Source organism: Cephus cinctus, unplaced genomic scaffold, assembly GCF_000341935.2.
Source record: "Cephus cinctus unplaced genomic scaffold, Ccin1 Ccin1_scaffold1922, whole genome shotgun sequence".
NCBI classification, from domain to species: Eukaryota; Metazoa; Arthropoda; class Insecta; order Hymenoptera; family Cephidae; genus Cephus; species Cephus cinctus.
This window is the reverse complement of record NW_014334059.1, coordinates 263,965-279,983: the sequence shown is the minus strand read 5'-3', so window position 1 is coordinate 279,983 and position 16,019 is coordinate 263,965. Positions and strand designations below refer to the sequence as shown.

The 16,019-nt window shown below is 38.5% G+C and overlaps 1 protein-coding gene across 1 annotated transcript; it reads left to right on the top strand.

The window, feature by feature from the left end:
• The first annotated feature begins 1,536 nt into the window (after positions 1-1,536).
• LOC112495296 (UPF0602 protein C4orf47 homolog) lies at positions 1,537-2,811 on the top strand. The gene is made up of 4 exons (XM_025091288.1): positions 1,537-1,716; positions 1,817-2,007; positions 2,069-2,339; positions 2,408-2,811. The coding sequence occupies exons 1-4, from the start codon at positions 1,644-1,646 to the stop codon at positions 2,803-2,805; spliced, it is 933 nt and encodes a 310-aa protein (XP_024947056.1). The 5' UTR covers positions 1,537-1,643; the 3' UTR covers positions 2,806-2,811.
• The last annotated feature ends 13,208 nt before the right edge of the window (positions 2,812-16,019 follow it).

Sequence of the window (16,019 nt, the reverse complement as noted above, 5' to 3'; positions counted from 1 at the left end):
ACAATGTGAAGAGGGAGAGAACAGAGCGAAACGAAAAGTTATAAAGGAAGATAAACTTTAAGAAGTTAAAAAATAGAAAAGTAATGAATGGGGGGTATAAAAGTAGAGAAGAAATAAGGAAAGAGATAAATCAGAAAGTAAAGAATGAAATAAAAAGAAATAAGCAAGTAAAGAAGAAATAAATACAGGAAAAGTAAGACAAGCAAATGGAAAGTGAGAGGTAACACAGTGAAACGAGAAATCAGAAGGGAAGATAGAAATAAAGAAGTCAAAATGTATAAAAGTAAAGAATAAAGTTATAAAGGTAGAGAAGAAACAAGGAAAGAGATAAATAAGAAAGTAAAGAATGAGATATAAAGAAATAAGGAAGTAAAGAAGTAAATAAATATAGGAAAAGTAATACAAGCACAATGGAAAGTGAGAGGGAACACAGTGAAACGAGAAATCAGAAGGGAAGATAGAAATAAAGAAGTCAAAATGTAGAAAACTAAAGAGTAAAGTTATAAAAGTAGAGAAGAAACAAGGAAAGAGATAAATAAGAAAGTAAAGAATGAGATATAAAGAAATAAGGAAGTAAAGAAGTAAATAAATATAGGAAAAGTGAGACAATCACAATGGAAAGTGAGGGGGATCAGAGTGAAACGAGAAATCAGAAATGAAGATAGAAATAAAGAAGTGAAGAAGTAGAAAAGTAAGGAATAGAGTTATGAAAGTGGAGAACAAATGAGGAAAGAGATAAATAAGAAAGTGAAGAATGAAAGATAAATAAGTAAGGAATTAATGAAGAAATAAATATAGAAGAAGAAGAATGTTGGAAATGGATATAGAAATAAAGAATTGAAGAAGTAGAAAAGTAAGGAATAGAGTTATAAAAGTGGAGAAGAAATGAGGAAAGAGATAAATAAGAAAGTGAAGAATGAAAGATAAATAAGTAAGGAATTAATGAAGAAATAAATATAGAAGAAGAAGAATGTTGGAAATGGATATAGAAATAAAGAATTGAAGAAGTAGAAAAGTAAGGAATAGAGTTATAAAAGTGGAGAAGAAATGAGGAAAGAGATGAATTAGGAAGTAAGGAAGAAATAAATATAGAAAATGATGAAGGTTGGAAAAGGATAAGAGAGGTGTTTCCAAGAGACCAGTATAGGAGACCAGCTCGAGGAAGAATGAGCGCTCCGAGTCGGGGCACTGCCTCAAGCGCTCCCCCACCCTTCCGGCTGCTCCCACTCACCGAGTCCTGCGCGACGAACGTGCGCGCACACAATTTTGGACAACTTCCAGTACTTCTAAATATGTTTGGCCAGAATTTCCGATTTCTAAGTGGTAATACTTTACATTAATTGATTTAATTAATTATTTTAATGTTCCAAACACCTAATTTGTGAAGATGATTGGTCAACCCCAACCAAACTATTTTTCCGATTCCGTCGTTCCTGTTCTGTCTTCTATACATGGGGCATCACCCGTAACCTGTGAAAACAAACCTCGTGTAGTAACCAAGTTAAAAATGTATTCTTTTTTGTTTTTGCAAGATGTCATAAAATAGCGACTGGAATTTTGACAATTTCTTTTCTTCCTTTGGCTACGAAGGATGATACGTTTGTTTCTTTGAAGAAAAATTCTTACGTGTTCTGGGACTCAGGATGAAAAAACGACGTGCGGTCACGTTACAGGAAGTGGGTCGACATTTTGGTAGAATAGATCTGGATCGCGTTGGTAAATAAATAAAGAATATAATTTCTAAAAATCTTAGGTTATATTTCCGATATATTTCTTATGGATTAAATTGACAGTGATCTGTTTCTTACGTGAAAAGGATTCTTCGACGATCCTCCGCCGGGACCTAATGCGGAATACAAGAAGGCCGAACTATTTCGGGAATACGTAACGAAGGGTCGTCAATTGTTAGCTGGGTCAATTGGAGATGGTCTTTTTGAGAAGAAATTTATGCGGATCCTTGAAGGGGAAGCACTGACGAAACCCTTGGAAGAATCTTCAAAGATTAAAGTAGGTTGTACCATTGACTTTGGGATTAATGAACACGTTACATGGAATTACTTGTTGTTAGGTTAATTTGCCTAGAGGAGTTTTACTACCACCGTCCGGTGGTAAAAAGCATTCGACGCCAGGAGATTGGTACGGTTGCTTTGGTACAAGCCCAACCTACTTCAGTCCCCAGCTTAAAGACACAAACAAAAAGCCAGTTGGTCGGGAACCACCAAATTTCAAAATCAAACCAAATCCTTTAGGAGGCCCTGGTTATACGAATATTTGCCTAAGTCCTTATCCCAAATATATTAATGATCCTTACGACGTGGAGAGGACTGCTAGCACTAAGGGTGAATAATTTGTTTCGACCATTTAATATGAATATTATTATATTACTCTATTTGATTCTTTATTCCAGCTGAAAAACCAGTAAGATTCTTATCGGCCAGTGCACCCCTCGATTACTTTCCACCAAATCCATACACTGACAAAAATCCTGGACCGACGTATATTCGTCCTGCAAGGACGAAAAGCAAGACTATTGGTAAAGGATGCTTTTACGTACCGTTTCCGAAAGATCCTGGTGGACAGCATGCCGGATGCTTTAGCAAGTTTCCACCGTATATCAGTACACCATACAATGTCAAAATGAAAAATGAAGATAAAAAGGTCCAAGTACAGAAATGGATGGGCGGCGCTCCTGAATCAAGATCAAAGTATACTAAAAGTGCGATTGAGCAAGTTACCAAAGTTTCATGTCACATAAACAATTACACTGATTATGTACCAAAAGTTTATCCGCTACCTGAAACATAAATTTTTACAGAACTTCATACTTGCACCATGAATTTCAATTTTAATATTTTTTAATAAGAATTTTTAATCCCAATAATTATTAATGGAATTGACAATACTTTCGGATCGCAAATTTCACTTTACTTCCTGCCAGAAGCATTTCACGGTTTGCAGTAAAATTCAATTTGCGTTCTCCAATGCTCCTTTTACATATATGGGATCTGTGGACGTGTATATTGATATGAAGGAAAAAAAATATCGTGTTGAGGCATATATATTTGTGTGTATATATATATATATATATATATAATAAACAACAGCAGGACAGGATCACAATTCGTCGAGAATTCCATGGGTGAGTTCTAAATCGTCGGGAAGCTATTAGCTCGTCGCTGACAGAATGGTAAATGACCGAAATACCATTGTGGCATAGACCTAATAGAAGCTGCGCTGCTTTGAATGGCACACGTTTCCGAGGATTGCGCATTCGCCAATAGTCGAATTTGCACGAGTGACTTGTTTCGCCGAATTATATGTTAGAGGATCCGGATCGTTGCGTCCGAACGAACGTACGGACGGTACGAAAGTATTATTTGGTCAATAAGCTTTGCACCGTCGGGTGTTTCTATCGGGTAAGTAAAATTGGCATAAATTTGTAAATTGCGTTAGCGCTTTAGTCATATGCCTTTAAAGTAAGCTTGGAGTTGGTTTTATTTACGGGCTTTGAATTTTCCTGAAATTTTAACGAGAAGGAATTTCGTCTCTACGAAGTTGGACGGTCTACTGTATTTCTTTTTTTTCTCTCATCTGCTAGTCGCTCAGAACAGATTGTGTAAATATCGAGCAACTCTCTTCGGTGTTTCTTGCTTTATTACATTTATATATATTATAACGTGTATTTAAACTAACTGTTGAATTTTGCCATTTTTTTCAAGCTAACTATATATTCTTGAACAAGGCAGATTGGTATAAATGACGAAATATAAATTTTCGTAAAATTTGTATATCATAATGGAATTCATTATCGCATTTTATAATTCGCAAAGATATATGTTTGTGAAGCATGCGGATACGCGTGTATTTTTTAAAAACGTATCTAGGTCTGCTATGGCTTTTATTCGCGAAAAAAAAAATTGCAAACAATATTACGGCAGAGCGTAAATATTTTTCTTATTACCTTCTATACTCCCGATATATTTATCATTGGCGTTAAATATATTTTTATACGAATCCTCGAGACCTACGATGTTTTTATTCCCGGTACATTAGGTTTGTATTTGAGAATATTACGGAGGCGTATAAAATACGTATCAGAATTCATGTCGCGTTCATTATTATCCTTGGTGTCGTTTTGCGCGACGGTATTAAATGTTCCAAAAATTTCGAAAGCGTTCTGATATTCCGAAAAAGCGGGAATTGGTTATTCGAAAAATAACACGAAAGGCATTCGATAACCATTTACATGGGACTGTATAAAATATTGAAAAGCGACCTAATTAATAGCACAATGATCAAATCGTTGATTTGATTAATTATCCTTATCAGTAAGTTAGTCTCGTAAAGCAATACTGTCAAATTTAATGTATAATACATATTGGAATAATAAAGAGTAGTTACCATTCCCATTAAATTATTTTCTTCCTTTCTTTTTCCTCCGTTGACAAAGCACTTTCAAGAAGAAGAAGAAGAAGAAGTACAAGGAGAACCGGAAGTCGATGAATTATTTAACGACAGGATCCCGAGGTATTTACTTCCTCTATTATTAACGTACTAAGCGTATTCGGTAAGTCTGTCAAAATCTCATTTACATATACCCGATAAAATCACAAGATTATCGCAAATCCTTTTGCTCAAATTGGAAGATCAAAATTCAAGTTATTTCTTTACGCCTTTGAAGTACCTGATTATTCATTGAGTCTCCAAGACATTAGCATAGATCTTCGAGTCTCGATTTCATCTCTTATTCATGGTTCCTTAAGAGAGTCTTGCAATTTACTGATTGAGTGATGTCGCGAGCGAGCAGGAGCCGGATGTTCAATCGCGAACTTGGAGTGTGAGGAATAATAAAAAAAAAAAAAAAAAAAAAAAAGGGGAAAAAAAAAAGGAAAAAGAATAAAGGATGTATCAAGCCACGTCCTTTCACGAAGAAAAGCACCCGTAAAGCTGGCTATTTCAACGAATGTATGGAATATACATTCGCTGAGCTAAAACCGGCATAGACGGCAAAAAAAAAAAAAAAAAAAAAAAAAAAAAAAAAAAAAAAAGTGGAAAAAAAAAAGGAAAAAGAATAAAGGATGTATCAAGCCACGTCCTTTCACGAAGAAAAGCACCCGTAAAGCTGGCTATTTCAACGAATGTATGGAATATACATTCGCTGAGCTAAAACCGGCATAGACGGCATAAGAATAGTCTGAATGGGACTCACTGCACTCTAAAGAATATCGAATATCACGAGATTTCAACTGGTTCAAGGTGGACAGTGCAGTAGTATCCATTTTGAAAGCTTGGCGTGTGGATGTATCGATGTATCTTCGATCGGATTTCCCTTGGACAGTCGTCACGGCAATCGTGAGATTCTGCAATAAAAATATAAATAACTATGAAAAATAAATAAGTCTTGAGACCAATAGATGGATATATGCTAAAGATGAAAATTGACTGACGGATGGGATTGATAAAAATAAAAAAACTTTCTTCAGGGAGTCAGTTGAATTTTTGAGGATTTTACTGATTTTTAACAAAATTAACGGGGAGAGATTCAATGATTGCGTGGTACAATTAGCTGTGCAAAAATTGATTTTAAATTGTCAAGCAGTAGATTTACGTTTGCCAGGAAAATTGTTCTCGGGGAGCTACCCTCTCAGGGGTTTGTAATAAACTGGATAAATTTATCTCAGCGAAGAAGCATTCGTTACGAAGCGGCTTTCGGTAATATAATTTCTTGTATATGACTTGTTATACCTACCTACCTTCGTATCTAACCTACTTACGTATAACCAACCTTTTCTACCTTGTTATCTACTGCGAGGAAAATTATAAGGTGACCCCATACGCAGGGATCTTTTTCGTTCTGAACAATCTTGTTGAACAATGCTGCTAACCCCCTGTTGTCATATGAATGCATGCACGTGTCTTTTTATCTTTTATCCTGTGTGAAAAAGAAGAAGCTGTAGAAAAAGACCAATTGTGCTGTGATGCGGAGATGAGGAAGGGTGACGAGAGAAAAAAAAAGTTAATAAAATCGACAAAAAATATTGTTTACCTCACGGATTATAAATCGTGAGAAAATTACGTTTCGTTTCGTTTGGGAGGATGACAGGGTACAATCTGAAGGGTTATAGTGAGGGTGGTTCGGAAATGATAAAATTTTTGATTATCGAAGAGTATGTTTCATAACGTTAAAGTAATATTGTGACGTGATGGTGAATTCAATTTTGTGAATTTAATCATTAAAGTTGATCAAATCTTCTTTTTCATTGATTTTTATAATTTTAAGATCAGCTTCGGTGGGGAGTCTGGTGAAATGGTTAGTATTTTTATTTTTATTTTTTTTCCCATTTTTTTATGTCACGCCATTCTCTTTTTGGGGTGTTTTTCGGAAATGACGTTACTGAAAGTTACTGAGCACAAGAACCCACTATAAAAAAGGAAATGAAAGGGAGATGATGAGGTCACTTGACGAACGAGAAAAGGTAGAACGAAATCGTGAGTCACGTGAAGTAACACTTAGGAAAAGATAACAAAGAAAAAAAAGCATAAAATAATTTTTTCTGGTTAAAAAGAAAAAGTAATATCTAAACGCACAAGATATACCCAAATATTAAATTCCCAATTAGCTAATAAAATAAAAAATCTTTCGCGTTCATGGTAAACAGTAATTATTTATTATTTTCAACATTTTTCAATGCCGAAAAAATAATTTTTTCCCCAAAAGTCAAAATTTCAAATCTACTTTCGTAAATCACATATGTACATACACTTTTCACGTGGCGGCAAACATGAAAGGGAAAGAAAGTACGAAAGCAAAGTACCGATACATCAGCTCGACTGTGAAATCAAATTTTCAGCACGACGTTAAAACACATTTTGAAAATTTTCGACAATTTCTCAAGAAACGTTTAGTCACCCTAACATGCGAAAAATGTCAATAGACATTAGAGAAATTGAATTTCACGGAAAAAAGAATTTTATTTACTTTTCCCAAAATTCTCACACGTGAACCTAAATGCTGAATTCCAATGTTTTAATTCCGCGAAGAGTTTATTCGCAAATTTCGATCACGTCAACTAAACCACGTACGTCCCGCACATCAAAGTTCAATGCAAATCGAAAAGCGTATGCCAATGCGTTATTCACTTTTTCTTTTTACCAAGCAAACCATTGGTTTGGTGTGTTACGATAAAATTTCAATAAAAATTTCATTTTCGATTGATTCATTCGCGTTTCCCTTCCTGGATATAAATTCAAAGGTCATCATTCTCTATGTATGGCAAGAATATATAAACTTCTGAGTACACAAAGTCACCAAACAGTGTCTTAATAATTTTGTATTTCTCGCCTAGTCTCAGAATTCAACCCTTAACATCTTCAGCATACCAATCCCTTCGTTCGCCATTGTCTTTATTGCCCCCCCCCAAAGTCCCCTCCCCCCCATTTATCTTCTACGAGACCCATCTGCTTTCGTAGAAACATGCTTTCTCCCTTCGTACTCCTCCTACTCCTTCTCAACACCAGAAGACACCAGGGTCATGTTCAGTTGCTTAGCAACAATTGTTTACTCGTATTAATAAAATTTGCAAAGATTATACAAATTTTGTTAATAGAAATAAAACCGAACCCACCACGCGACTCATCATGTCCCCATAAATGATTTATAAATTTCTACAATTTTTATTAGATCCACAAAATAATTCAAAATCCACAGGATCAATACCATAAACATCTTTCGATCGGTTTGATTTCCTTACCCTTAAGCCTGGTTCACCAACTAGTTAGATCCTCTCGGATCGCATTTCCATTCGGCAAGGATGTTGTCCAAAGAATTGATGGGCTTGCAATGAAGTTTCGGTATTTCCTCTTCTCGCTGTATCAACCACAGCCCTCTTTCCGTATACCCCAGGATCAGGAACAGAAGCCAGCAGAACGGTTCCCTGGGTTCCGAAAGCTTGGAGCGGTTCCAGGAATCAGCTATGAGAGAACCGGTTACCAACCACCTTGTTCTCTCCTGTGCTATCTGCTTTATTGAATTACTTTCGACTCTCTGCGTGTCTACTAAGAAACGTTTCCCACTGGGGCAATCTGCCATCTTATTCAGGTTTACGAGTATTTCACGTTGCCACCTTGCCAAGCTGCCGCCTTACCATTACTCTGTCATCTTTTCCACCTTGAAATTCGATCGTACAATATTTTTCAATGATTATACATGTACCACCACCTTCATAATCTCTTTCCCCGTCAGTCATCTCGGTGTTGACTACCTGGACCAAAGTTTAATTTTCTTTAATTCCCGGACCGTTTCTTAAAATTTTACCACCAGAATCACCCAACAGAATAACAGATTTATGCCGATATCTTTGTAGAGGAGGAATATTCGAGTGAGATCCCCCGTATGCTTTATGTCCTCGCTTCCTACCCAAGTAATATTACATTCACGTTATAAAACCGTATTTACTGCCTTTCGATTTCGCCGGCTGTTAAACTTAGGTGTTCTCAACCGGATCGGTAAAACGTTATACCCGAAAACGTAAAAATTTATACGCCCCAACGATAATACAATAATTCATTCTCGCTATGCTTCGGACGATCCGATCTCAAATTCAAACTTTACCGATCAAGTTACACGGCTCGTTTCAATCCTGCTTAATAATAAGTACGAGTTCGTTGAAATTTTCCGTACACGTAACGTCAGTTCCCACGTGCACGATCATGGACGTATTAACCGTTATCCGCCGTGGCTATCTAATTAGAAAATTATGGATATTGGACATCGACGAAGTGGAGTCCGGAAGTCTTGTCAGACCAGTAGATTGCAGGTAAGGGGAGCTTTCGAGAAAATCGAGTTACAACAGCTTCCCCACGTAGACTGAGAGTCACGATATACATATATACAACCTGTGTACAGTACATGGGTAAAGGTGAAAGGTTGCAAGTATAAAAAAAATAATCCCTGGAAGCAAAATTCTTTTTTCCGTATGGTAGAACGAGAAATGACACGTACAGAATTCAGATTCAAGTATTTTTCCAGAAACCATCAAAAAGAAGTGCTATCAAAGAACTGTTCTACCTGTCAGAAATGGAACCGATGATAACTAAACAAAATTTTTATCGTAGACTCACAATTTTATGCAGTTCCACGTATCCCAGGCTGAAGCGCGACCTACGGCAGCTGATCTCGAATCATCGTCTATGAAAATCATTATTGCCACGTCCCTGGTGTGTTATCTCGCGAGAGACTTCCCCTTTGGAAGCGGCATGGCCGGACAATCGTTCAAAATAAATTGCCCGGCAGATCGTGTACCGTGAAATTTTTGGCAACGTGACCATTAGCGTGCTAACGCTCGGCAGGGATTGGGTTGGAATTTGCAATCATGAATCAAGTAATGTAGGCTAAGCTTACAAGCGATCGAGCAGGGAGATACTCGGCTGCACAATATGCCGATGCCGTAATACATCCTAATCCCCGGAAACAGAACCATTGACTATCTGCCGGAACGGCGGAACACTCCTTGTCAGTGTAAAAGGGCTTAAGGCTGCCGATGCTGCCAACTGCTTCGACCCTTTCAGGCTCCGAAGATTGGTCCAGGACGCGTCATAAGAAGGAACAGTTGCGCAATCGGAAAAACGATGCTTATTTATGGACGAAAGACCCGATTGAAAATAATAATAACAATAATTGATTAATAACCAAAGAAAAAGAAATTACATTCGTGATGGGCAAACAGTGCTACGCGTTGACTATCATAAAATTGAATAGACATGTAGAAATAGAAATGGAAGATCGTTTTGGTTTGATTTCAAGAAATTAAAACCTATCAAAGCGTAAATTTGGTCAGTGAGCTTTCAACAGATGCGTATTTAATTAAAACCCAGTAATTCGGTTATTATCCATTTCATGGTTCTTTACCCGAATTTATACACAAGGGTATACGTATATCAAGTGTGGACAGAATATTCATAACGTTTGACATATCTGGAAATAGAATATTACTATGAATGTTTAACGTGAGCTTTGTCATTGATAATAAATGATATATCTCATGCCGTAAATGTAACTAGTTATTTACCAGCTCGTTAAGTATAATCAATGCGACCCACATCCTTCTTCGATAATGTATTACGTCATCCTATATCAACCATACATCAAATATCATTCACGCGCTCGAAGCCACTTCCGCGTCATCGTTCATGTTTCGATGATTAATATTCCTAGATCAAAATTTAGAAAATAATGAATTATTTTGGATTTAACAAAAACTTATATCGTACTTCCTGTCTTCTTCGGACTGCGCTATATTATAGTTGGGTAGACTATGAACTATTGTCAACCTCGAAGTCCATGGCCTTGGCAAGGTGGACGAGAATTCACGGAACAAGGTGGCAAGTGGCAAGGGCCCAACCTCAGTACGGACCTGGTACCTGCTACTTGGCGGTGCATCCGGAAGCTGCATTCTGTCCATTATGTGGAAGTGCGTTAGAGGTTTACTAGTTGCAGTATATACATATAGTTTAAGGATGCACCAAGGCAGCCAATAACACCAGAATGGCATATCTTGGCGGGAGTAAGCTAAGTGAGTTCGGTCAGGATATGGAGTTTAGTTTAGCAGCTTGTACTGGGTGTTCCGTAGTACCATGTAGAATCCTGACTTGTGGGTTTGAACTTACGGTTAGGCTAGCTTTTGAGATAAGTGCTTCCCGCGATGGTTTAGTTTAAGCTCGTCGTCAAGTGCGATGTGCTTCAGTCAAACTGAAACTATCAGTTCGCTTAATCGACCTGGAGAACAGTTGTCGTGGTCTTGGTAGTGTTTGGTAGCAGTAAATGGCATTTTGGGTAACGGAATGGACCTTCGTGGAATGATTTGTAGTTGAGCTTTGTTCGGTATTTTCAATATGGATTTTTAATATGGATAATGGGGTTCGAGAGTACAGTTAGATTGGCGGATGGGGAAACGTGTACCGGAGTTACAGAAGCAGCTTTGGGAATACTGATAGAGGGTGCTATTCAAGGAAGGGATCGTGGAACTCGGAGAAACAGATATTAGCTTATTGGTTTGCACCGAGAGGCACCTGAGACCTGATGACCAAGCGGGTACGGGCTAATCAGAGCAATTTCCATTGGAAGCTTGTCAGTTAAAGGGGGATTTTACCGAAGTTGAGTTTGGAACGTGAAAGAGAATTTCTTGTTGGGTTAAGATGAAAGTGAACGTATTAGGTTGCTCTTGCGGTTTGGTTCTTTTTTTTTTTTGAGACGGTATTGGTGACGAGAGAGGATGGATGATAGAAAGAAGGAGAACCACGCAGGCAACGTCACTTTGTAACTTAAAACGCTGGGCATCCCTTAAATTTCATTCACCTAAATTTCGGATCAATTTTTGTTGGATTATCTGGATCACAGAGTGGCGGAATTCCATCAGGGTAAAGAAGGGACGTCCTGTCTTTTCTACCCTACATTATTCTATCCTCTATATATCGCGTCGTCAAGAGGCGTCGGGATACGGGGTGGTTTTCCTTGAGGGATAGACGAAGGAAGAGGGTGGCTTCGGCACGAGCCTTGGAAAAACTCTGTAAATTGGCTCTGAATAAAAGGGATGCGGGACACGGGGATGGAAAAAAGGTTAGATTAATCAGCAATTCAGGCGCCCCTGTAATTGGGGCGATGGGGGTGGACGCAGATGTCGAATACATATTTTTTGGCTTTTCAAGGAAAATGTGACCGAGACTCGATTCTGTTTTTTGGGGATATCTACACGTGTTTCGTGATCATATGTTGATCGCCTGAAGAATTTCGATATACGTTGATTTTATTGTAGATATGAATTACCGTCACATTATACTTTTTCCAACTTGAAATGAAAAATTATCTCGATTATGTCAGCGAAGTGTCATTTCTCGTGAATGTCTTGGTAAAAGAAAAATCCAAGGATTCGTCAGCCTTCGGTGATATTGCATTTTGCGGGTTTGATTTGAAAAAAAAAATTATCAAAATTACGAAGGTAGGGCCAGCGGTCTTGCCCATAATTTGCAAATCAGAAATTGGCGTGGTGGAAGATAATAAATTGTGCGAGCGTCACGGCCTTAAAAATACAAAACTTGGAGACGCGAGGTCTCTATTTCTGGTGGTAATTTTTCGGAAGCAGATAATCCTAAGATAAAGTGTCATATATGTAAATGGAGAAACCGATACCAAAAGTGAAGTAATGAATATAGTGCGGAATATGGCGACCACTAACGACACGAAGTGGCTTCGGCGTATATTGAAGCAGCAAAAAGAATTGCGGGACGCAGAGCGGTCTGAAAAGCCTTAGACAGAGGGTAGAGGAATTCCAAAACGGATGCAAGCTCCTAACTGATGCAGACTGCCAGAACGTTAAGAAATTCCAATATAAACTACAGGAACTCTCAAGGGAGGGGATAAGTTATCAGAGGGTCGATCGGAAACTTTCTTACTGGCAGTAAGAATACTTTGAGTATCGTTACGCCTGGACGTGTCAGGTGTCGGAAAGCGGAAGCAAAAGTCGGTAATCCGTTCGACAGTTGGGAAAAAAGTCACGGCCTCAAAGTGTAATTTGTCAAAAAGAATATTGTGCGAGATTTCGTAAAATATTATACCATGGAAATGCCTGGCAAAGAAGAATGAGACAATCGCCATTGATTTACGATTGTAAACTGAATGATTTGCTTAAGGAATAAAAAAAAAATGAAAATTCCCGTGCACTTTCTAGAACCACGGACAAGATAGTGGCACTGTTAATCAGCCGATTGTACATGACCAGAGATAGACCAGGTTCGAATAAAAAATTGAAAGTACAACGGGAAGATCCCAAAACTGAAAAAGATGCTCCCTGTCTTTTCTGATCGAGATAAATCGATCTCACCCGATGTTTTATGCGATCGTGACAAATCGATAACCAGCCGACGCTGTACAGCCGAAGACAAATCGATTTCTCAATGGACGTTCGATCGCCAGGCTGAATCTAAAATCGGTGAGGAATTCAAGCAGGATCGTATCGAGCGATTGCAGACTCTGCTCTTAGAACGTGAGCGACAAATAGATGAGCTTTTAAAAGCTAAGGCCAGTACGGGAAGCAATGAGAAGAATCTTAAGGTGGTCCGATTCGAGGAAGATTCGATAAATGCCAGCAAGGGAATTAGCAGAGAGACCAGAGATAGGGGATTATCTGTCAGAGTGAAATTTCGTAAGCGGGATGCTGTTACTGTTACAGAAAAGATCTAAAAACACAGTACGATATGGACGGATGATTTGGAAATAATTTCTAAAGACCCAAAATATCTACTGAAGAATTAGAAAAAGGACGCTCGTCAAATTAAGAAAATAATAAGACTGAATAATGAGCTGGAGAAAAAATGTACAAGTTAAAAATCACCAGTTGAGTTTGTTCGATGAAAAGTGGAACGGATGCAACTGCTTAGTTGTGTCATTGCACCTGAATTTATCTGACCTCGAGGAGACGTCTCAGAATTATCAAGTGAGATCCGATATTGAACGAGTCGAGGCGCAGAAACATATTGCAATGCGGGAGACCGAGCTGAAAGAGGCAAAGGATAAAATGGTAGAGTGTCAGGAAAAGCTTTTGTTTTCAGAAAAATTGAATGAGAGCATTTGCTCTTAGAGAAAGAGAGAGAGAGAGAGAGAGAGAGAGAGAGAGAGAGAGAGAGAGAGAGAGTGTGATACAGGTAAAATTGAGAGCTTGAGAGTGCTCGAAATTGTTACAAAGGGAAGCTTCATGGCTTACGGGGTCCTGTTGAAAGAGAAACTGAAAAATTCAGTTGAAAAATCTCGAGCTTGCGACAAGGAATTGTCATCTTAACAGGTGCAATTGGAATGGGCTACTAAGAAAATTATAGAAAGAGTAAATCAAATATTGGAGGATGAATCTGTAAAAAGTGACAGGAAAATGTCAAATGTTCTGGAGAAACTTGAAAGAAGCGACAGAGAATTTAAAAAAGAATGTACCAAGTCAATCATCCTGGAGACGCAAGTACGTTGACTCAGTTGCCACGTGAAGAATACGCTCTATCGCTTGCAAAAGGTTAACGAGGAAGACGCAAAGCTGATGACTATGATCAAGTAGAGGGAAGAACAAAAAAAAAGGAAGACGAAGAAGACGTTGAAGAAGATGAGAAGGAAGGAGAAGGAAAAGAAGAAGAAGGAAAAGAAGAAGAAGCAGAGCTCCGGAAGATGGGCCAGCAGGACCCTCTGTTAAAGCTTGGCAAGATACTTGGAAAAGTGGAAGAGAGCCTCAGGGCGGAAAGGACTCGATCTAGCGTATTGGAAGTGGAACTACGCGAGAGGATCGATGCTCTTCAAAGAACGGCGAACGATCGCAAATTGAGAATCCTTACGATTCGCGATGAGATGATCGAGTCCCTAAGGCAACAAGATTGCCTTAGACGCGAGAAGGATATGGCATTGGATCGCGTAGTCCTCCTGGAAGTTAAACTTCGTCAAATGGAGATGGAGCTAAAGGACCAAAGAGAAATATACTTAAGTTACCAAGAAGGAATTCATCAGCGAGAGCAGAAAGACCCTAATAAAAAATTTACTTTAGAGAAGGTATTCTCTGGTAAGGATGTGCCAAAGGACGATCTGGACAAGATGAAAATCAAGAGACGAAATGGCAGTTACGACTGGAGGAAATCGAAAAAGAATTTAAAAAATGAAAAAGGATACTTTGTGAAATATGAAAATACCATGAAGAATCGCCTGATGGAGGTATTGACCAAGTCAAGGATTTTCAGGAGATATTTGCAATATTGCAAAAGAGACTCTCGGATGCAGAAGCGGATGCTGGGAGCGCAAGAGAAAAATTGATGACAGTCGAACCTGAAAGACATGTTAGGATAAGAGAGACGGAGGAGAGACTTTTGAAAGCTGAAGAAAATTTGGTTACTGAAAATTTGGGATCTCGTTTGGAAGATGCAGTGAGGAATCTGTCGTTGCGTGCTGAGGATATTCATGCGAGATTACGAGAGTCTGTAGGACAAGGATCGGTACTTGAGATGAAATTGGAAAGTTTGAAGGGGGAGCTTACAAGGGAGAAAAAGAATTCGGATGATCTACACGAATGAGTGGAGAAGCTATCGAGCGATTTCAAGATGGCAAAGTGTGAGACTCGAGAGTTAAATGTCTCGCTTAAGGAACTCCTGGCGAAAGGAGCCGCGCGGACGGCATTAAGATAGTGGAAATGGAGAATAAGCTGCGACAATCCGAGGAAGTGGTGAGAAGGCTGAAAGCTCGGATGAAGGAGGACAATGCTAGGGAAGTGGTTAGTAGAGCTTTTAAGGCAACTCAGGCTACGACTCCGATAACGGACTCTGGCCAGGTTCCCGAACAACTTCAGGGCGCTGCAGAAGCTTCACAAACTGCCAGTACACGACAAACGGAATTCACGCAAACTCGAAATTCGATTGAGATTTCAGCAAAAACTGTCACTGCCAATGGGGATCGTGTAACTTGTCACGTGGAAACGTATAGCAAAATAATACACTATCAAGCGACACAATCGGTATCACTGGCAGTCTCTATAAAAAATTTAAAAAATGACATATATCGAGAAACTTGTATAAACGAATGAAAAAAAGATATCCAAGTCGTTTCAAAATTCGGAGGTTGTGACTCCTTCGAATTTTGACAAATCACAGACCGTGTTTCAACGGAACTGTCAATGAACTGCAAAGATCGAAAAGAATGATGAAAGATACCAAAGTTAGAATGACAAAGAAAGCACAGAAAATCAAGCGAGACAATATGGCTCCTGACGTATCTGATAAAGCACCCAGAGAAGTGGCGTCTGCCAGAGCACGTAGTAAGGACTATGTTCAAGTAGGAAGAGCAGTTGAAAAGCCTTTTATTATGAAACTGTAAAGCCCTGTACTAGAGTTGCCAGTAATAATTTGAAGCTTTCGAAAGCTCTTTGAATAGTTTAAACAATCAAGAATATGAAATTATGATTGAAAACAAACGGACTGTACTTCCGCGAGATTCGATGAATCTGGAA